Here is a 24,315-nt window from a genome sequence, read left to right on the forward strand (position 1 = left end):
TTAGATAACATTTTTCACTAGACTATACTCACCATATGAAGAATATCTGAAGACTCAGATGTTTCTTATTACATAAATTTTTTAAAAATTGCTTTTACTTTTTCCCAGTCACCAAGTTAAAACTGGATTACAGCGAACCTGACTTTTAATTAGAAGGTAAACTTCTCTAACATCTACCTTCATTATATGACTGAGTCTGCAGATTCAACTGCTCAAGTGCGTTTACTCATCCTTCAATGTGAGTTCCTGATATGTGACATACAAATTCTCAGGTGTGTTCTTTGCCAGAGAATAAAAGGGAGCTCTAAGCCCAATTCCCTCCTCACAACAATCATTAAGAGCCATGACATTTTTGCCAGAAATGTCCAAACAAGTCAATTGGCTATCTTTATCTTTTCCAATTTATAAGAAAACTTAAAAATATGAGTGTCATTTTTAAGCAGCTATTTAAAGGGGTCTGTATTACAATGTCTACCCACAAACTGATTTAGATACATCATGCTTTGCATTTATGCCCTTTTTCTCTTCTAGGCAAAATAAGCAATTGGAATTTGCATGAAATAGCCTTAAAAATAAGGAAATTCCGTGACCATCATAATCATCACCATCATCCCTTTCATATAGCGTGGCATATGGTTATTATCCAAACTAGACATTGTTGAGAGTGAAAGAGGACACTATCAATAACTCTGCTGGGACAACAGGTATAAACCAGGATCGTCCTGGGCAAACTGGGATGAACAGTCACTTGACCTTTAGCCGACTTCACAATATACCATGTAGCAGAGCACTTTCCGTACAGCAGATCTCTTAGATCCTAGCCATCACCTGATACATAACATTGACACCTCCTCTCCTCTTTCTTTTCACTTCTCAGTTTAACTCCTGGATCAAGCTGAACTGCTAGAGATGCATCCTTGGGCTAAGATGTCTGGCCAAGAGCTTCCTCCTCCCCACTTGCTTCAAGGCCACACACTCTAGGTGGTTCTCACTGGGAGCTGTTCTTTGGTATTCTGTCTCTGGGGTTTGCACTGAGAGATGTCTTAGAAATCTGCTATTTGCTTCCTCTACAGAAGTCACTGAGGACATTCTTCTCATATCGTCAAAGTGTCCCTTCTTATTTTTTAAGAACTACAAGGCAGAAGTTCAGTCTGTCTAGAGGGATGTTTTCTTCTCATGGACAAAGAGACTTTTAGAGACAGTTATGTGTTGTCATTAGGAACTCAGGGTGTGGAGTCAAATGGACTAGGCTAAATTTTGGGTCTGCTACTTATTTGTAATACTTGGATTCTTAGTTTTCTCACCTGAGTAATGGGGGGAATTTAACAGCACTACCTCATGGTGCTATAGTGAGAATTAACTCTAAATAATGCATGTAATGCTTTTCATTGTGACGTAACCATGATTTCACCAGGAAATGTACAGTGAAATTTCCAGTTCAACCTTATTAATTACCTGAATTTGATAAGCTTTTCTTGTGATCTTACCATTTATCCCATATTCTATTTTTCCTAACCCTAATATTCTTTATATATTTCTCTATTTTACTAAGATAGTCTTATGATATCTCTAATCCTTTCTGAATAAAGAATAAACTATATAAGCAAAAAAGCACTATCTGGGGCCAGCCTCGTGGCATAGTGGTTGGGTTCACTGGGGTTCATGGGTTTGGATCTTGGGCATGGACCTGCGCACCACTCCCCAAGCCATGCTGTGGCAGCGTCCCATATACAAAATGGAGGAAGATGGGCACAGATGTTAGCTCAGGGCCAGTCTCCCTCAGCAAAAAGAGGGAGATTGGCAATAGACGTTAGCTCAGGGCCAATCTTCCTCACCAAACAAACAAACAACAAACACACACTATCTTCCTGTCAGCTCTATAAGGCATTCAGTGCCCACTCCCCACCACGTTTTTCTAGAAGAGAGGACTAAAAGCACGGCAGCCATGCACACACACAACCGCGTCGACGGGTCCACACAAGCAAAGCGCTCCTTTAGGGTATTTCCCCAGGTCCTCAAGAAATCGCAGAACAACAAGGCCAGGCATATGTTTCTTTCCTTAAATATTACTATATTACTTTATTGCCTTAGAATATAATTTTGTTCACGTAAATAAAAATTTTCAAAAACAAACTGCAATCACTTGAAAAAGTTAATGAAATATGTTTCTTCCAAAAATGTTCATAGTATGTCCTTAGCATGGACAGAAACCACACTATGTACAAAGGCTAAGATAGCTGTCATCAGCACAAGCCTTTCAAAGATTTCTTTCCCAGATTTCCTACACTGCTGCCCATCAACAATAACACAGATCACCCTTTATATGCCAAATTGTAAACTAACCTATGAAGTTGTATAGATTCAACAAGGCATATCGGCCCAAATCATATGGGGTAGTAAATACTAGAAAGAGAATTTCAAAATAAACTGACTAGGCTTTGTAATTAAATGCCCAATAGCTGTTATGATCGCGAGAACCACCAAAGCCGAGAAATAAATGTTAATGGATAGTCTGTAAAACTCTACTACACCTCTACGGCCACCCACTTATAAAATATCTGTGTAGTAGATAATAATTTACTGGATTATAATAAACACTAACTGGCAAGATATAAAGTCTTCAGTTTTAAAACTATGTTTCTCAATGCAACATTTCTGCCCCAGACTCGTAACAGCTCCTTGTACCTATTTAATATAATATGTCCTAGCTGTAAAAATAAGTTTGAGTTACTTTTTTTTCAGGCCTATAATTTGCCCTCTAAAATAGCAATTAAAGTTTATTATCATAAATGAGATTCTGCCTGGGTCATGTTGCAAACAAAAGATGAAGTTACAAGTTTAACAAGACTAATAATTGTACTGCAGCCTCTCTCCTTTAAAGGAAGGGCATTGCCAATACCAACTGCTAAGGCCATGATGCTCCTCCCTCCCGGATGTGCTGATAGACTGCTTTCTGAGTGCAGGAAACGACCACATGGGGCAAAGTAAGAGGAGGCACTAGTAGAATGACGGGCCTTTATCTGATTACCATTATATGCCTAATGACTACTTGCTGGGCTTGCCTCCTCCTTGGTTCTAAAGGAAAGTACGATTTCACTGAGGAAAAATGACTGGATAGAAATTCCAAGTAAGTGAGAATTTACCTGTGATATGACCAGTGGCAAGAGCAGCTTTTAGCTTTTGAGCTGGTCATAGAGGTTGCATTCGCCCCTCTAAAACAACTTTATTCAAGTAAAAGTACTTCTGACGCTTTCTAAACATAAACACGGCAGATAGCTTTATTTATATTTCAAAAATATAAATATCAGTAGATATGAGATTTCTGTTCTTATATATTTTCACCTGGCTCTATTGCCCTTTTCAATATAATGGCATTTTAAATTCATTTAAAAATTAAATGGCTAAAAACAGCTAATATTAAGACTCACTTTACATAGACTTATCTGACTGTATCTGCATTTGTTTCCTGTATTGTTTTACTTCATATGTGTGATTATTTGATCCACAAATGTTACCCCTATAAACTTTAAGCTCCATGAAGGCATTGTCTGGAAATACGACGAGAGGACTCACTGATTTAGGATAGTCAATATAAACCATTTGGCTCTTTTTATTCTCTCAGCTTGCGATATCTACTGAATTTTAAAAAATATTTTAAAATGCCAGTTTTGAGGTCTCTGGGAAGTAAATGTTTAATTATTAACCATTAGTGATATTAAAATATTTATATGCCTTTTAGTTCTACTTAATTGAATTTGGTAGAAAGGAAAGTAATAGAGGCAGTACTTTACTTGGCATATAATAGCATTATCAGTTTATCTGAAAAGAGAAGCCTTCAGAGATAGCTTTCTTCTGAGACTCTATATGGATTTGTCTGAAATCATCTGTGTTAACGGAATGTTTTTCTCTTCAGCCACTACAAGTAAAACCAGTCCATGTCTCAAAATTGAACTTAGTAAAGAAATCTAGCACATACTCCCACAACAAAACTGCAAATCTTAGATGCATTTAGCACTTGTTGGTTAGAGTTGATAAGTTCTGTGTATCCACACCAACATGTCCCTTCTGGGTGTGTTACTTTCACTGCACAATTCAAGGTAGAAGACTGGGAAACAATTCAGGATGAATAAGAAAATGAATGTTCTATAATGTGGAAGAGACTTATATTCATGATTTTACCTGATCTGTCCACGAACCAGAGGTCTGTTCTTTGTTCTATTCATGTTTGAATCAAACGGCACCTCAAAAAACTGCAAAAAAGATTGAAAAAAAAGACAGAAAACATTAAATATAAATGAAACAATTCTTCTCTTCTGCTTTGGTTCTACAATTTTTTACACAGTAAATTTCATTTTAATTTTGATAGTACAAACTAATACTCTTGGTACTCTTTGGAGGAAAATTCTCTGGGAGAGACATTTTAAAAATTATATACAGTAATTGTCAGGAATATGCACAGTTCCACTTCTATCCCCTTTGAAGGCTACTTGTTACATACACAGTTGCATTCTTCAAAGCCACTGTTTCAGGTTTAAAGCATTACTGCTATAAATGATTTCAGAACCTGTCACACATCCCAAAGCCTGTGAATCAACCAAGAATCAATCAGCTCTGGGAAACAGGCTACTAAAGTCAAGAACCAGGGCTGAAATAATTAAGATCCCAGATGAAACTGTACACGAGTGATGAGGTTATGCCGTGACTAACGTAGCCATCCCTCTCTCCCTGGGATAGTCCTCCTTCACACCTGTGGTCCCCGTAGCGTTAACAGCAAGCCCTTCACTCTCAAAGCACCCCAGTTTAGACAACATATTGGTATGGTCACCCTAAAGTACCGTTTCTTGTTCATCTATTAAAGGACAAGGTCCAAGGGATCATCAAAACTCACTTTCCAAAGCCTTGACAAACTGCACAATATGTTCTTAAATTTGTTATCAATGTCTCTTACTTGTCACCTTTTTTGGTACAACAGAGTGCTCAAAAAATGTGCTGATTAGGTTATTATTTGAGAATGTCTTTGACTAAATGGGCTTGAAGCAAATCAGTAGATGAAACAATAATTCAGTCGAAGGTCTAAGTTAGTACTTCCCCAACTATGTTCTCTAATAGTCTGGAGTTGCTCTTAGAAAGAATGACTCCAAGGTCAAATCACATTAGTATAATAAAGGCTCTGAGAAATCTAATTAACATTGCTTAGCCAGCGTTTCCCAAACTTATTTAACCAAGAAAACTTTTTTCAAGAAAAATCTATCTATCAGATTGTGGAAATATCTGGTCTGAGTATATCCATACGTCTGTATGAACCACAGCTCTCCATACAGTGAGTTGTATTTAATAGGTGTTCTGTAAATGCTAGAAAAAAGAAATACTAGGGCTAAAAGATAAGTCTAGAAATAAGTAAAGTAACATTTTGTTTACTGTATTTTATAAAATCATCTAGTACTATTTACTAGTATGTAAATGTTAAAATGAAAGAAAATTTTATCCTGAACTATTTGAGGATTTAGAATTCATCTTTACAGGTTAAGACATCTGGTAAGATGTGTTTCCCTTCATTTTCTAAAAAATCTGACATACGTTTCCTTTCTCCCTATCCTATGGTACTAGATTGTCTTTACTTTTTTTTTTTAATAATGTTTCAATATCCCTAAACACAATGATATCTTCTAATAAAATGACTTTTTCTTCTTTCATTCACTTCCGGTTACTGTGTTCACTCACAGCATCCTGGGTAGAGTCATCCACAGTGAGGATTCCCTGTCATTTAGCAAGCCTAGGGTCTCACACCTGGCTCTAACGACTGTCCCATTTAGCCAATGGTTGGGTATCTGGTATTCTCAGACCCTTGAAATAAAAGGGTCACACACCAATAACGACCACTACTATTCCCACAACAACATAAGAGAGCATGTATTATATATAGGAATATGAGAATAACAGATATTCTTTTCTGACGGCTAACCTTTAGTAAGGATGGGCTATGCATGTTAAGCATTTAAATGCATTGTAAAAGGAAGTGTCTGCTGAGTCTGGGTTTTCAGAGCTTCCTGGCTACAACTGCAGTCCAACAATGTGGTTGTAGTCGGAGTAAGAAACGAAACATCAGGGAATCTGCACTGCCTCTCCCGCTCTACCTGAAGCCATGACTACACGAGAAGACCCCCAGGTTAGGAGATGGCAGTGCTCATTCTCCAGGTGGCTTTTTTGAACTGGATTCTCTTGCAAGCAACTGTGGTGGCTACTCTTTTTATCGACCACAGAGTATTTCACTTTATGGATATATCACAAAACCAGTCCCGTACAGATGAATGTCCAGGTTGTTGTCATCATTCTGTATTACAAATATCCCTAAATATGCATCTGCATATGTGTGCAATTATTCCTACAGGATAAATCCCCAGAATAATCCCCTCTCTTTTTAAAACACAGTCCTCTCTTGACTCGGATACACTGCTTAACAGAGGTTCTCCTAATTCTACACGCTCCCCATGTTCCTCTTTAGGCTCAACAGTTTCCTTAGCACCAACCAAAGGCCAGCCAATGGGGATATAAAAGTTAATTCAGCTCAGTACCTGCTTTGAAGAAGTTCACACTCTAATGCAGGGATTAGCAAACTATAGCTCCTGGGCTATATCCAGCCTGCACCTGTTTTTGTATGGCCCACAAGCTAATAATGGTTTTTACATTTTTTTAATGATTAAAAAAACAAATCAAAAGAAGAGGAATATTTTGTGACAAGTGAAAGTCAGACTTCAGTGTCCATAAATAGTTTTATTGGAATTCAGCCACACTCACTTGTCTACATATTGCTATGGATGCTTTCACACCACAATGGCAGAGTTGGGTAATTGCAACAGAGATGATATGGCCTAGAAAACCTAAAATATTTACCACCTGGCCCTTTACAGAAAAGTCTGCCGACCCCTAATCTAATGGAAAGACCGGGATATAAGAACCCAGATAATTATAATAATGTGTATAGTATAATGAAAGAGAAATGTGCAAAGGATTATGGGCTGTGAGAGAATGGGCTCTGAACCAGCTGGGGAGGCAGCAAAGGCAGGAAAAATATCTTTCAAGCACTCTTAAATGGGCTTAAAGACTCAGCAGGAGTCAGATGATTTAAGGAGATTGGAGAGGAGGGAAGAGCACTCCAGACACAAGGGAAGCATACAGAAAGAAAGGCGTGGGAGGCAGAAATTTCATGACGTGCTTAGAAGGAATTCAGCATAGCACAGAGGTTAAGGGCTTTGTGGTTAGAGAAATCAGGGTTACGTTTCAACTTTACCACTGACTAATGGCTGTGTAACCTGGTCTGAAACCCAGTTTCCTCATCTGTAAAATGAGGATAATAATATATAACTTGCAAGGTTGATGTAAGAATTAATAAGATACTGATATACAGTATAATGCTTGGCAGACAGAAGGTGCTAATTTAACCACCATTACTATCAGTGTTGCTGGCCAGCTGGTGATGAAGCTCCGGAGGTAGGCAAAGAGCCAGATCACGGAGAGCTTCACATGCCATGCTAATGTGCCATGATTCTATCATGTAGGAGAGGTATTTTGGATGGATCACTATGACTGCCATTTGGAGGATGGTTTTGACAAAACAGACTGTAATGGCCTGGGTTAGGGATGGTAGGGCCTGAACAACGGCTGTGGCAGTAGAGATGAAGAGGAACCAACATACTCCTTTACGCTCTAACACATGAGCCTTGCCCAAGGTACAGACCCCAACCCTCTGCGTTTCCTCTCCTATCTTTAAGTAAAACCACTACATGTGCAGCCCTGACTTTCTCCTGAGCTCTGATTTTGTAACGTCACTTGACTGCTGGTGTTTTTAATTTGGATGTTTCAAAATAATCACAAATTCAGCGTGTGCCAAACTGAACTCAACACCCTTCCATGAAAATCAGGGACCTCTCCAGAGTTCATTATTTGTCAAATATACAACTTTTTCTCTTATAACCCATATCAAAATCTTTACAATCAGCTTTGATTTCTTCTATTCATTGGCCAACTATATTCATCATCAAGTCCTAATAATTTGGACTTCATAATATCTCTCAAATCTACCCTTCCCATCTCACTCTACTATTGCCACTACTACTGAATCATAATAAACCTATTTGCTCAAAAATATTTAATGGTATCCTCACTGCTCATTCCCCAATGGACTCTGAAAGTTGAAACTCTTTAAAAGTTACATCGTTTGAAGGCCATCCCTGATCTAACCCTATGACTATTTCCAACCTTACCACTTACTTTATTTCTTCCCCCTTGTCACACTTGTCATTGTCTTATGAACATAGCAAAGTGCCCATAGGAGTTGGAGACTTTGCCAGTTTCTGAGGTTGGAAGAAACATTTAGTGTCTAGAGCCTTAGTTTCCTCAGCAGCAAATGAGAATAATTCCTCTACATAACAAAACTGCTGTGAGGACTGACCACGTAAAGAGCGTCTGCTCATTTCTCACCTACGTCTGCATCCGTTGATTAGACTGACGTTTCCCAACTCTTCATCTAACAAATCTTACCCTGCCTTCAAGACTAAGGTCAAGTTCAACTACCCAAACTGAAGCCTAAACCTCTGACTTAATGTGATCCCTTCCTCCTTTCAATCCCCATGACACTTGTCTGAACCACTTGGAAGTGAGGTTGCACCTTATGCAAAACTGAAATAATGCAAATAAAATAAACACTTGTCAAGAATTATATAATTAAAAAGGTAGCAAATCAAGTGAATAAATCTGTTGTGATTTCACCCTATAGCAGCATCGCTCTGGTAAATAAAAATACAGATTGTTCAATTTTAGGTTAAATCTTTTTTTTTTTGTCTTTATTGAGGTACAACCAATATACAATAATCTGCATATATTTAAAGTATATAATTTGGTAAGTTTTGGCATACATATATTCTCGTGACGCTATCATCACAGTCAAGATACTGCACATATCCATCACTCCCGAAAGTCTTGTCATGCCTGGTTGTAATCCCCTTCTCCCATCCACCTGTCTGCGTCTCCTCCTCAGATAGCCACTGAACTACTTTGTGTCCCTACAGATTTTCGCAATTTCTAGACATTTATTTAAATGGAATCATATAATATGCACTCTTTTTTTGTCTGCATTTTTTTCACTTGGCATAATTATTTTGAGATTCATCATATTGCTGAGTGTATCAATAGTTCATTCCTTTTTATTGCTGAGTAATATCCCATTATACAGTAATACCACAATTTGTATGTCCATTCACTCGCTGATGGATATTTGGGTTGTTTCCAGTTTTTGGCTATTACAAGAAAGCTGCTATGAATATCTGTGTACAAGTCTCTTTATGAGCAGATGCTTTTATTTCTTATAGGTAAATATAGCAGAGTGAATTACAGAGTAGATATATATTTAAACTACTTAAGAAACTGTAAAACTGTTTCACAAAGTGGACTGTTGCTTTACAGTGTATAACAGTTCCAGTTCCAAACCCTTCAAGAACTAAGTTTTGGGTCATCTCATGTGGCGAGGAACTACAACTACCCAAGGGGCTTGCCAAGGACAAAGGGAACATGGAATGGCTGGCAGAAGAAGCTGGTTATAAACACCAGCTACGACTCTGCGACCATTTGCAGAAACAAGAAATGTAATATTTCTGAGTATTTTTTTTTCTTATTTTGATAATAAATATATTTGTATATATAAACCAAATTTTTTATTCCTTTCTCCCATTCACCTACTATTGAATATACGTTAACAGTACTTAATCTCATGTCTTAGTAAAGTCAGAAGCCGCTTAGCGATGAGGATACATTCCGAGAAATGCATTGTTAGGCGATTTTGTCCTTGTACGAACAACATAGAATGCAGTGAAGGGGAACAACATCTGCCATCCCAAAATGTGTCTCTTTAACATGAGGATTATTTTAGGCTGATTATTTTTAAGAAACAAAATACTCAGAAAGTTTTTCTCGTTACCTCCCTCCTAACTGCCTAAAAGAATTCAGATAAAAAATATCTGTCTCAGGAAGCAAGCTATCACCTTAGCATAACATGAAGCATAACCATAGGTGGTAGACAGGGAGGAACCTAGAAAAGCCTGTTTGTTGGGCTCCCCTCTGTGTTCTTCTGTTTCTGTGTGGCCAAACACTTGTTTTCCAAACATTTGCCTCTTTTCACCTACCTGTGAATTGCCTGCCTTCCTTTTCAAATCCCTGACTCTCCTCACCTCCAACATCTTCTTTTATCTTTAGCTGAGGATGGTATTTAAGGTGAGAGCTTTGGCCATTTTGGTGAGTTACTTGGTTTTCCTGGGTTTCTCCCATGTACACGTTATTAAATTTTTGTTTGTTTTTCTCTTGTTAATCCTTCTCCCGTCAATTTAATTCTTAGACCAGCCAGAAGAATCTACAAGGGTAGAGGAAAATTTCTTCCTCCCTTATGGCACTTACACAGACCTAGATGGGATAGCCTACTACACATCTAGGCTGTAGTACTAATCTCATGGGACCACCATTATATGTGCCGTCTGTTGTTGACTAAAACACCGTTACGTGGTGCATGACTGTATTTAAGTTACACAATATCAAGGGTGACTGTGACTCAGCTTGAAGAGAAATGAACATCACTCAAAGATGAATAAAGAGACTTTGCATTCTCTTTTGGGGAATGGATTAGAGAATTTTTGGTTGTAAGAGGGATAATTTCATCATGTTTGGCATAAACACAATTTTGCTTTTTTTTTGCTTTATTTGTAAATTAAGTACGACTGAAAGGTGTATCTGAGTGCCAAGCCAATAAGGAGTAAACCGTGATGGCTTTATATTGTGTCAGTTTAGCTACGCTGGAACTGCGTTGCCCAGAATTCCTTTTCCTGCATAGGTTAGAGATAGCCACAGAAGCTTGCGTGAGATCTGGAAGATGGAAATGAAGCGGCAGCCATGTTTACACTTGGAATGTTAGTCAGGCACTACTACAGCTCACATACAATTGTGGATCTGTTGGTTTGCCTTGCTGGCCTGGAGTGACACTGGGCCTGCAGATTCTCCAGCTCCTGCCCGACCTCCTTGGGCTGCAGCTAATCCCTGAGCTCATTCGGTTTCTCATAACCTTGGGCCAAGCCTACGTGCTGCTCCATGGAGAAGCTCACCAGCTCTTCTGTAGGTCACCTACATCATCAAACTTGTAGGTTTGGAAGAGGCAAGAGACAGACACATGTCCCAGTTTGTCCTCATGAGTTTTAGCTTATCCTTGCAGATTCCAGGTTGCTCCTGCTCTCCTCTACTTTCCTGACTGATGTCTCTGCTTACTTCAGACCCAGCACTCGGTACAGAGGCAACAGCATTACTGAGACTACTTAACTCCCAGGATCGCATAAGGCCTAATCCCTTTAATACACTCCTTATAGCACTCATAGTGGTTCTGACATTCTGATCAAACTCTAACTGATACAGGCTTTTTCTCTATTACTTTCAACAGTGCCACTACTTAAAAGTATTTAACTTTTCAAGCTAACAATCTAAATGGCAGGCTTCCTGAGATATGTGAATTTATAATTCTCACTGTTAAAGAGAACTGTGCAAATAGGCACTCAATAAATAACTTATTAAATGAGCCATCAGTGTAAATAAATATGTGTATTTGTAGATTGCATCACATTCATTTAAAAATTATAATTGATAAGTGTTAAAAATTCCTTGCCTGTAAGAATCTATATTTTTTATTGAATTTGTTTAAGTTACAATGTAATTAAAATGTTCTGTGTGTTCACATTCCCTCCCTTCCCCAATATTCAAACATATTCTATCGGTATTTGAAGCAATCTTTCCTTCATGACCTATTAATTTAATTTCACAGGACTAATGAGGATTCCAATTACAAATCATGTTATTTAAATGCTGGTAAGGTGTTATCTAATATAACACAGAAACTCTTGTATAAATAACTATCTTGGCAGTTCTCAAGTTTGTGTATGTGTGCGCACATGTGCCCATGCACACACACTTAGTTCAGAAATTCTAATGAGTTATTTCGTGTGGATGAAAAAAGATATTATCTTTTCTACATTTCTGGCAAGTCTGCCATCCAGAGATGGGAACAGAGGTCTAGAACGTAGCAAATGAACTCCATGATGCCATAACCTGGCAGCAGCTTCTGAATCCCATGAATGCTTAAATTTATCAGGACAAGCAACATCTGGGTAGAAATACCATGCTAACCAAGACTTACAGTTCATTTCAGTGAGGGCTCGACAATTCTTCCTAGCACCAAGGGATCAGAGCTCATTAAGCTACTTTATTCTGTTTTTAATGCATTTTCTATAATGCCTTTCAGTTAGGTTTACTGCTTTGGTTTAGATATTTAAACCACATCTCCAAAACATAAAGCACAGTATATTTAGGTAAGAAATTTAAACACTTTAGAACCTAGAGCTGGCTTTAGAGTAGTCACATCTTTTTCCTGTGCTTTATAATAATTTGTTTTCATTACGATATTATCATTCCCTTTGTCACCAACTACTTCTGAAGCAGTGAAGTGAAACTCCTGCAACTTGTGTGGAAAATAAAATACAAATGCAGTATTACCAACCCTTAGAATATACTGTTCTGCCCCTTTTTTCATATGTCCTCACTACTTTGAATACCATCAAAAGTAATATGCCGTGGTGAACACAATTTGGACAGCTGCTCTGGCCATACTGATTTAGGGGCCAGGCTGGTGCTCGACCTGCCATCTTTTAAAAGGTCTGTTCCTTGGTTCACAAATGGCCCTATAACCTAGTATCTTACCCCATGCCTGGACACAGTGATTGGTTTACGGAGTGGGTATCTGATTCAAACTGGGCCATTGAGAGTCCTTCCCTGGGATTTTACAAACCAAAGCCCAGGAAAATATGTCCTCCTTTCTTTTAGGTCACCTGTGGCCATGGAATAGGATACAAGGGAAGTGGAGGAGAGACCCAACATCAATTCCCTGGGTCAAGTTACACCCAAGGCTCCACCTCTGCCCTTTCCAGTTTAAGTCAACCCTATAGGGGTCATACCTCTCCGCTCCAACATCCTAATTCACGAAGACTATAAAAATTTCAAACATTAGAGCAATATATTAGACAGAAGCGAATAACACCTTGCTTTTTCCTTCAGCAAACAACTTATTTTCTGCCCATGTTACATTTTCAAAAGAAGTTTTTCTCTCAGTCTCTTTTCCTCAAAAAAATTCATCCATCTTTTAGAATCTTTTCATTTTAAATTTTTCCTTTTTTATTTCTATTCTGGCCCTCACCATCTTCCTTCCAGTCAGTCATATACTCTTTCACATTTCTTACCCTCTACCAATCTTACGATCTGTTATGTTACTCAGGTTTTTGGGGTTGCAAATGGGAGCAACACAACCAAAACTGGCTCAAAGAAAAATGGGGCTTTATCTCTTACAACAGTGTCATACCTGCTTTTAGGAATGACTGGATTCAGTGTCAAATGTGCTATCATGACTCTGGCTTTTTCCATCTCTTAAATCTGCTTGGCATATTCCTACACGCAGGCTCTTACTGTGAAGCAGGCAAAACGGCCCTGGCAGCCCCCGACTCTCATCCTCCTAGCAACCTTAGCAGAGTTCATTCTTTGATAGCTCCAAAGAAAAAGTCCAGAACCATCACGGCCATGAACCATCATGGGGAGAATGTTGGTGGAGAGACACAACGACACAGTATTCCACTCAAACAACAAGTATTATTTTTGCTACAGAAAAGAAAAGTTCTACTACCAGAAGAAAATAGGAAGATGTTAGGTAGACAGACGCAGTGAAATTATTTATAACTCACTGTAAAGCTAACAACCCCAAATCACTTCATTTCACACATGCCATACTTATAAAATAACTTGCCCATGGTAGGAAGGGTATTCCTAGTTTATGTATCTGAAAGGCATTAGTCAACATAAACATAACAAATCATTTGTATTAATCTTTGTCTCATAATCAGTTTGGGAATCAATTTAATAGTTCTACCTATTTAATAAAGTAGTAAATGGACTGTTTTTTTCTCCTCATAGTCACATGATGAAGATATAGGACATTATTATGCCAATGGATAAACCTTTATAATTTTTGAGATTTTTGCTTTTCTCTTATACTATGTTTTTGTATTAGCAGATAATCATTATTATTCCAAAGAAATGACACTCAGATATAAAATATGCTTATTAATCCTTCTAATAGACAATGTATACTTATTATATTATTGAATTTTGTGAGCTAAAATGACACAGATACCAAAAGTGGACAGATATAATTTGGCCTGTGATGAACCTCTTATTCCTACTTTGACTAATCATACCCTACGCAAAAAGCAGATGTATTCCAGAGATGTTTGTAAGTCAGGCTCAGAAAATATTGAATTTGATAACAAGGTGCAACTTTTTCTTTCCCTATGCTAAATAATGACAGCAACATTCTTCTAAAGATTCAATAGAAAAACAAACTTGTGAACCTTGTTGAAGTTTGTTTTTCCATCCATCTTCTCAAAGCTGTCAACAAGTGTTTGTCATTCCAATATGGCTCACAGCTTCCAAGGTCCAAGATAATATCTCAATCAATCTCAGACCAAGTTAAAAGGGATGTTAAAAAAAATAAATAAATAAAGATCAGGGAGAGGCACCTTATTCAGCAAGATTCCACATGCCATTACTTTCAGCTTACAAATCAGTTAAGATACCAGTCAGCCATTACTCTTTCCTTGTTACCAATGCCCTATTGCCGTACCTAGAATAAACAAATTAAGACTCCTTGTTCTCATTGATTTTTCCCTAGGACGCCGTTGAAAAAGCAAGTGTATGTGTGCTTCAGCATTCACCAGAAGTGGCTTTTCACCTCATGTGGGGACTGGGGCAACGCTCTCCTCTACACTCATTACTCAAGCCATCTCTCATTAAACTGGAGTTTAAGGCTTTGCCCTTAAAGGAAAATAATACAAAGGTCTAAAAGGTCACCCAATACTTATTAGTGGCCCAAAGTACCACATCCTATAAGTAAAAAAACTCAGAAAATCACATTGGTTTTGACTAGCTTTAGAAAACGTGCTATAGGTCACCCTTTCTCCTGCCAGAGAGATCTCAATTTGTAACACTGTTTTCCAAAAAAAAAGATGGAAGGAAAATACATCAAAATATTTACAATATTTGTCTGTGCATAGGGAGATGTGGGGTGATTTATTATTTTTTACCTTTTGTATTTTACAATTGTCTATAAAGACCATGTATTTTCTACTTAAGGAAAAAAGGTAATAAAAAACTCTACCTAAATGATAGATACAAAATCTGGACAGACCCTCTTTAGATTAACTAATAAAGAATTACTACACTGACCTAGTATAAAACCAATATTAATGGAGCCATAGGGCCAGCCCCGTGGCTTGGCGGTTAAGTGCCCGAGCTCCGCTACTGGCGGCCCGGGTTTGGATCCCGGGCGCGCACCGACGCACCACTTCTCTGGCCATGCTGAGGCCGCGTCCCACATACAGCAACTAGAAGGATGTGCAACTATGACATACAACTATCTGCTGGGGCTTTGGGGGAAAAAAGGGGGGAAGATTGGCAATAGATGTTAGCTCAGGGTCAGTATTTCTCAGCAAAAAGAGGAGGACTGGCATGGATGTTAGCTCAGGGCTGATCTTCCTCACAAAAAACAAAAAATAAATAATGGAGCCATAGCCAATTAGAATCTTTTTTTCCCTCCAGAAAGAATCACAGAAGACAAAATATTGATCCTAAATATTTCTCAAATACACCCGTTTTCCCCCATCCTCAATGCCACTTCCTTAATTCAGGCTACAATTTTATTTTGCCTAGATTACAACAGCCTCCTAACTACTTCCTACCTCCAGTATTGATTCCCTCTTTAAATCTGTCACACAATAGTCAAAGTGATCTTTTCAGATGAAAACTCTTCCATGGCTGCCCACTGCCCAAGGAATAAGGTTCAGTGCTCTGATGCGGCTTGTAAAGCTCCTCATGAAAGCTCTGGCCCTTCTGACCTCTCTGGGCTCTTCTCTTGCTCTTGCCCTCTTACCCGCTCCTCTCTAAGCTTTCTGATCTCTCCTTCAGGTCTTCAAGGACAGCATGCTGGCAGTTCTCCATACACCTTACCCCGTGCCTGACACCATAGTACTTATGCCACATCTGTAATTACCTCAGGACTTACAGGTTTGTCCTATAGTCTACTTTTCTCTGTGTGTGTGCCTGAGCAGCGGAGCTATGCTGGAAAAAGCCACCCAACAGGACACGAGGATTCACTGCAAGTTCATAATCACCAACTTCAAATGGGCTCTTACGGCTCCCTGGCAATCTTATACGCACCTCTCTAGTCAACTTGATCTGCTCCTCTCCACGAGGAGGATTTCAAATCTGGTCCACTCTCAAGCATCTGACGTCTCCTCTACTTCCACCCATGCCCTTCAATACATTATACGGCCTTCTACTTTATTAAACACTGAAGTCCTCTAAGAAGACACTTTCTCATTTTCCTACTATCACCCCTACCAACATGTGCAACCTCCTCTCCTTCTCTCTCACCTAGGGCTGGTCCCTCCACCTGTGCTGGCAATCCTGTTCCTTCCCTCCTCCTAAGAAATCTGTTCCATCATTATACTTTTTTTCTACACCATATTTAGCCTGTGTCTAGCTGGATTATTTCCATCTGTACTTACACATGCTTAATTTTTCCCCATTCCAACCCCTCCCCTAAACCCCACATATCTCCCAATGTCATCATCTGACTTTAGCACAAGGTCAGCATTTGGAAAAAAGAGAAAACGGTCTCTTCTCCTAATATACATGAAATTTGGGGCCCACATCTTAGCCAGCATGTTCAGTAACAGGGGATGTCCAGGGTGAGGTTAAGAGACCTCCAAAAAAAAACTTCAAATAAGCTCAAAGGAATTTCTACTCTAACAGCTGCCAAGGACTACGATTCCATCTTTACAAAAACCATTTTTAAAATAGTTAATTCTGAAGTCCAGTTTTGAAGAACAACAAACAAATGCATTAAGCCCACTAAAAGCTACTAATATGAACAGACTATTTAGATTGCAAAATTTTAAAAAATACCTTTTAAACTAGGGCTTAAAAGATTAGAAAATCTTTCCTCAACTAGTGCTACTTTATCATAATCTAATATGGACACAAGACTATCATATTAATAAATTCTTCTGGATCCCTCCACAACTATAAAACAAAACAGGCACGCTTACTGACAACATTAACAGTGACAAAATTATATGACAACAGTTTGACCTTGGAAACAGTTCCCTAAAATACTACAAAGAGTTTAAATGCCACTATTAAAAAAAAATAGCACATGAACATTTTTAAAAGGCAAGAAATAAGTAAAATCATCTTTATTTGGGACTCCACAGCAGAAGAATGATACCATACTCGAAAAGAAAAGGTTATACCACATGTTGAGCAATAAAATTGGCAAATCTACAGAGGTTCAAATGCTGCTATAATATACATCTGGTCACAATGGGGTTGGGAATAGGGGCTAGAGAAATCATTAAGCAATCTGAGAACTCCCAAACAAAGAAACTGTAAAATTCTGAACTATAAAGCAAAGGAAACACACTTAATCCCTCAGGAGTTGCAGTGTGTATTTCAACTGGGTTATCCCTTCCCTCGTAAGGACACAGCAGTACACCAAAACCTGGAGTGACACAATATCCCCACTGTACGCATGTGGGCACAAAGCCAGCCTGCTCCGGCACTCCTGGCACCTGTTGGTTTAATCATTGCATTACTCTGCACAGCAGAGAAAAAGGGAGGGGGGAGGCAAAAAGGAGGCGGCTGGGGGGAATTCGGAAAAAAAAAATGTTTCATTCATTGTGCCTATCAGAGAATATGCACCTTTAAAAAACTAGCTATATATGCTTTCTGTGAATTTTCAAGAACATGTTGAAAAATTAACACATTTCTTCTAAGATTACAGTTTATTTCTGAACTTCAGATCCTACACAACTGAAAATGGAAATGATTTGGTTTGTTAGGAGATACCAACTTTCTACTATATTATCTTAGCAAAGTGACTTGAAACCTCTCTTTAATGACCCTGTTCTTTCCATCTCTGAGATTCTGTGATGCGAGTACAATTATAGTGCATTTCAACTTCAGTAAAATTTCTCTGCAGCCTATTTTCCCCATGATCCTAAAACATTCTCCTACCAATTCCCTAAAATTATTTATTTAAAGTTATTTTAATAACTTTTTGAAAATATTCACATTTAAAGCAAGTATATTACAAAATGTGCACCTAATGAATTTAAGTGGAAAAAACTGGAATGATGAATAAAAACAATGACTATTACATCAAAATAATAATAGAAATAATATTTGCAAAGGATGAAAATAGCACATAAAATATAATGGGACATTTTCAAAGATGTCTTAAGAAGGGAACACACGTGTTAATACAGTAGTCATTAACTGGAATACTTCTGACAGCTTTTTATAATTGTTTCTGTTCCTATATTCCAAATCACTGCTTTCCTTTCAAACTGATCACTGGAAATGCCTTAATTCTGTGTCTGTTACATTCAGAAGATAGATCTAAGTAGAGCTGGACCATCCACACGACAGAAGTGGGCCTATGGTTCCTTTGCTGAAAGATATGAAATGGCTGAAAATTATTTGAGTAGGGCAAGACATTTGTCATGCACAACAGAGAGAATATTGGGTAATTTCTCAGAACCCTCAAAAGCTTAAGGAAATAGCTTCTTTCCTGAGAAGCCAAAAAACCTGTAACATGTTATATGCACAGTCACCATGTGCTGAGAGCGCAACATGTGCATTTACCACCTTACGGAATGATCTGAAACAAGAAAGTGGTCAATCCACATACAAAATATTTTTAGTCCTCCTGGTAAGAACAAACCAGGAAGAAATGTTTCCTTTTCTAAGATATGTGGATAAAAATTCCAAATTACTAGGAGTTTCTAGAAAAGAAAATATAATAGGGGTCAGAGGTTCATTTTGAGTTTTTCAATGACAACTTTGTGTGTGTGTGTGTGTGTGTGTGAGGAAGATCAGCCCTGAGCTAACATCCATGCTAATCCTCCTCTTTTTGCTGAGGAAGACCAGCTCTGAACTAACATCTATTGCCAATCCTCCTCCTTTTTTCTCCCCAAAGCCCCAGTAGATAGTTGTATGTCATAGCTGCACATCCTTCTAGTTGCTGTATGTGGGACGCAGCCTCAGCATGGCCGGAGAAGCAGTGCATCGGTGCGCGCCCAGGATCCGAACCCGGGCCACCAGCAGCGGAGCTCGGGCACTTAACCGCTAAGCCACGGGGCAGGCCCAATGACAACTTTTTTTAAAAGTTTTAATTTAATTAATTAAAATGGCATAAAGAGAATTTAAATATTTCTAACTCCTCTGTCAAATATCAATTTAACTCCAGAAAGCAGGCAAACAGTTTAGAATGCTTATGAATTACAGTAATTGATGTGTGATTATGAATTTATTAGTAAGATTATACAGCTTAGATAAATGGTATTTGGTCATCAAATCCCAATATTTAAAGAATTACAATAGATTACACATCTATATGTTTCCTGACTGCATCACGGTTTTCTGTCTCAGAGGCAATTCTTAGAATATTGGGAATAGACTATATGATTTTCTATATCTGTACAATTATCCGTGTAAAGTAGTAATCTAATTTTCTGACAAATATGAGTTAAAAGCAGAGTGTTAATGTCTTAATGAAATACTTCCAAACAGAAAAGTTTTAATTTTACTGACTACATTTCTTTTGAATTTCTTTCTAAATATGCTAGTGGGAGGGCAGGTTTTCGAAGCCATGCCCTTACTCCCTTCCTTACTTTTGGTAAGGGGAGACAGTGAAAGCAGTAGAGGAAAGGCTTGATATTAGCAACTGATATGGTAAAATAACAAATGATGAAAAGCTGGTACCAGGCTAAGTTCTAAACAATACCCAAAGTCAGATTTTATAGAAAAATATTTTAAAACTTATTTGAGTACATTTCTCATCAGAGAATTTACTTTAGAAATGTCAAATGAATCACAATTCTAAATGTAATACAACCTTATATTTAAAAAATATCTTCCAGATCATGTATTGCTTCTCTTACGTGAGGCAGAGAAATTCTAAATTATATGTGCCAGGATGAAACATTATGTAACAACCACCATTACCACCCCCACAAAATTCATAGCAAACGGAAAGATAAATAGATCCTTTATAATTAAATCTGTAATGATATAAAACAATGTCAGATAAAAAACGTTTTTACAAGAGAACAGATGCAATGCCTAATTATCTAACCATTACTATGTTTTCGCCTATCCAGTTGACAGTGACGTTTATTCCATAATGAGAATAGACAAATATTCCCCAGTCTTATCACAGGCAGTCTTTAGAGGTATAATACAAATTAATAAGACAAGTCACACTGGGGAGAGGGGTTGAGATTTTGTTAACTGATCTTTAATAGATAAATAAATTAGCACTATAACTTATAATCAGGCTTAAAAATCTTAGACAATATCTATGTACGAATTTTTGAAAGAAGATATGAGGAACAGTAATAAAGTAGAATCTAGTTTATATCAATATAATTTTTCAAAATGATAGCTCTAATAATTAAATATATTGGAGGCATCATTTCCTTCATTATTTATGTGGTGACAAAAATTAATTCCATTAAAAGTTTTTTAAAAGATTACCAACACAAGTCAAGATTTTGAAAGCTATGCAACCAAGAAATCAGATGAAATTGCAATTAAATGAAGAACAGTCGCGCTGAAGATGACCGACCACACATATTACATATTTAATAATCTAAATTTCATACTGCCTCATAAGAAGTCAATAAGATTGCTATTAAGAACATGAAATGCTTACAATTAAAAGAAAACATAAACAGGAATATGAAAATAAGAATGTATTATTAATATCATTTACAAATGAAAAGGGAAAATGTTCTTATGAAGGGCAATAAGGCACTCTAATGAGTTTACTTCATTTCTAATAAATTCTACTTCTGAAACTACATTGTAAGGAAATGACCCAGAAGTAGAGGAGAAAACTACATGCTTAAAATAATGAATCTGCTGCAGTGAGGCCTTAACAGACAAAAACTGGAAAGAACACAGAAGGAACGGGTAAAGAGGAGTGGTTAAATGTGGTAAAACAAATTGACGGAGTATCAGGCAGTCATTAAAAATGATAATTAAGGAGACTACAATAATTTGGAAAAATGCTTCCAACACTAATATTGTAATTTATAGTTTACCATTTGTTTCAGAGTGGTGGGTCTATGGTTTTTTGTTCTCTTTTCAAAATTTTCTTTTATTATAATAAAAAAGAAAATTAATAAAGACAAAGAATAAATTACACAGATAGATGTGGCTACATTCTTTAAAAAAGGATTTGCACATGGTTTGGGAATATTTAAAAAAATTAAATGTTACATTACATTTTCCAAACCACATTAAACCTTTTCAATTTTCCAAAACACATTAGAAACGCAAAATTTTCATCGCAAACGCTTTTGAAGGTTAGTTTGCGGCAGGAAGGCTCTTATAAAGATGGCAGGTTGAACAAGACTTATAGAAGAAGCTTCTTTTAGAAAATGTTTCTCCACTTTTATGAACTCTTTTCAAAATAATATTTTCTATAGCTTTATTTGTTTATGCAGAGCTGCAGCTCACTAAGCCCCTGTTTCTCAGAATTTTTGTTTGTTTTGAATTTTTATTATTATTACAGCATACTCTAATTTGCTCAAGAACTTACAGACATTTAGTCCAGCAAGCTAGTCGGCAATCCAATAAATACTACAAGCTGAAACCGTTTTTGATATAAGTACTGGAGGCAACAGAGGGACCCTCCTAGGTATAGAGCCTCAAATGTGCACATCTATAGCTTTTCTACTTTGAGCTGCGATGCCAATGAACAAAATATCTAAGTCTGCAATCATCATGCAACTTTATTTATTTTGCCAAGAAATCCCATTGACTTATTTCGGCATAAAAAAATGTAGCTAGGCTATTTCATTTGAAACTTGCTTATGAAAACTTCAATAACAAAATTACAAAATCTTCTATTTTGATCAGCTTTCTGCTTGAAAAACAGTGCACATTCACAAATATGGATTTAGTGATTAAGGAAATATAGTTTTTATGCGGTGACTGGCAAATTTGTTATAAATAAATAATTGACAGATCCTGGCTAAGATTGTGAGAGTTCTTTAAAATGTTAGCCTCTCATGATAACCATTCACAACTTTATCAAATAAGGTGAAAACCTACAGTTAGTTTAGTAACTGAATGAATATAACAGACCAGCAAAATATAGAACACCAACGGGACAGTGCCTTTTTTATACTGATGAGGCTAGAGCAATGCACTGATGTATCCTTTAAAAATCAGGAACAATGTCCTACTATTAGTTATTACTTATTGAAGGTTTACTATTACCAAGCCTGGGCTAAGTGCTTTGTACGTTAAGCGTTATCTAATGTAATCCTCACCACAGCCCTCTTAGGTAGGTATTACCATCATCTTTATTTGAAAGATGACGAAACTGAGGCCCAGACAAGTAAAGTAATTAACCAAGGTCACAAGGCTTGGATTTTAACCCAGGCAGTCTGATTCCAGAGTCCTCGTGCTTAATCACTCCCCTATATACCATACAGCACACTATGCTTGAGCAAGAGACAACGGGAGGATGAGACTACAATACAGTGCGAGACAAAGACCCTGGCTCCAGTTCACAGTCTAGCTCAGGAGATAAAACAGTCATTTATGAAATAATAAGAGGCAGTACAATAAGATTCACAGAAATGCAGGTAATAATTGCCAATAATAACTTCAGAGGAAGGACATTATGCTTCTCAACACTGGTACACTCAAAATTTGGCCCACCAGGCACTGGGGTACAAGACACCTAAGTAAATGTAGACTTTTGCTAAAAGTTCTTATGTAGCTAGCACTCAAGAACTGGAGGGCTAACCTTCACAAATAAGCAATATGAATCTAAAAAACACTAGTTTTGCCACCAATATAGCAGTTATCATTGCTTATCTGCAGATTATAATAAGAACACGCCCAGTCTAGATTAATGGGCGTGTCCTTCAACAAACTGCCTATATTCCTGTTTTGGTTTTTTTTCCTGTGTGGATTTAGGTCACTACTCAGATACAGTTCTGTAATTCTATCAGAGCTCTTTCACTTAATTCCAAAACGTTCTTGAACGGCAGAGGCAATTCAGCAGACTTCTTCAGCATACTTCTACAGCCTAACAATCTCACTACCTTAAACTAAATCTCAATACTCTGATTCTGAGTCTTTCAAATATTTCATAAAGTGATCATCATTAAAGGGACACATGAATAAAACTTCCTTACAGAGGGAATGGCATCTCTTAGTCATAATACATTGGTTTGTAGCTCTTGTCCAATCTTGTTCAATATACCACTATATACAAATAGGCATTATACTGTAAATGTCATGCCATAATCTGACTTTTTTCTCTTAATATCGAATCATGAACTTCCCAGGTCACTAAATATTATCTGCTTTTAAAGGGCTTTTAAAATTTTGTATATTATGCCATATATATGGATAAAGCAAAATTTATATTAACTATATAAATTTATAGTTATTGTTAAATACTGGAATTATATCTAATAATATGTAACTGATTTCACTGCAGGTAAGCATAAAATAAAACAATAAAGTCATTTGAAAACAATAAAATCATTTGAAACATATTCTCCATATTATCCTCCTAAGCATGCATCAAGATCCTAATCACACACTTTTAACAGTGCCTTTAAATTTTTCTGTATTAAAACGTTAAATATATAATAACTCTCACAGGCAGAATTATTTTTATCCTCTTCATCTCTGTTCAGTATTTTTAGAAGAGGTGTAAATATTTATTTATTTTCACTTAGGAAACACTAATCTCCAGAAGGAGAATTACTGGGTTAAAAGGCATAAATATTTTTGGATCTACCACTCAGACATATACATATACATATTGTACACACTATTATAATCTAATATTTTTTCATTTAACAATCACAAACTTCCTGTACCACTAAATATTATTTGGAAATGTGATTTTTATGATATTGTGTAGTTTTCCATTACATGGATGAAACATAATTTCATCATACAAAAACAGGCTCACTTAAAGTAAATCATGTCTAACATATTTATAATATAAAATATTTGCATATATTTTGATAATTTATTTAAAAATTTCTATAAATGGAATTGCTGGGTTGAAAGGAATGTATATTTTTAAGA

At 37.0% G+C, this 24,315-nt stretch overlaps 1 protein-coding gene across 3 annotated transcripts in view; it reads right to left on the reverse strand.

Annotated features, from left to right (window-relative positions):
• The window catches only part of LOC131416895 (protoheme IX farnesyltransferase, mitochondrial), a 279,864-nt gene that overhangs the window by 188,555 nt on the left and 66,994 nt on the right, over nt 1-24,315 (reverse strand). For all 3 annotated transcript variants that reach the window (XR_009222648.1, XM_058559679.1, XM_058559680.1), the window contains exon 5: nt 4,180-4,250. Coding sequence is in view for 2 of the 3 variants with exons in the window: in XM_058559679.1 (XP_058415662.1) it covers nt 4,180-4,250 (71 nt within the window). In the remaining variant the exon portion in view is untranslated. The remainder of the gene's footprint in view (nt 1-4,179; nt 4,251-24,315) is intronic.

This window comes from Diceros bicornis, chromosome 18 (genome assembly GCF_020826845.1).
Source record: "Diceros bicornis minor isolate mBicDic1 chromosome 18, mDicBic1.mat.cur, whole genome shotgun sequence".
In the NCBI taxonomy this organism is placed as follows: domain Eukaryota; kingdom Metazoa; phylum Chordata; class Mammalia; order Perissodactyla; family Rhinocerotidae; genus Diceros; species Diceros bicornis.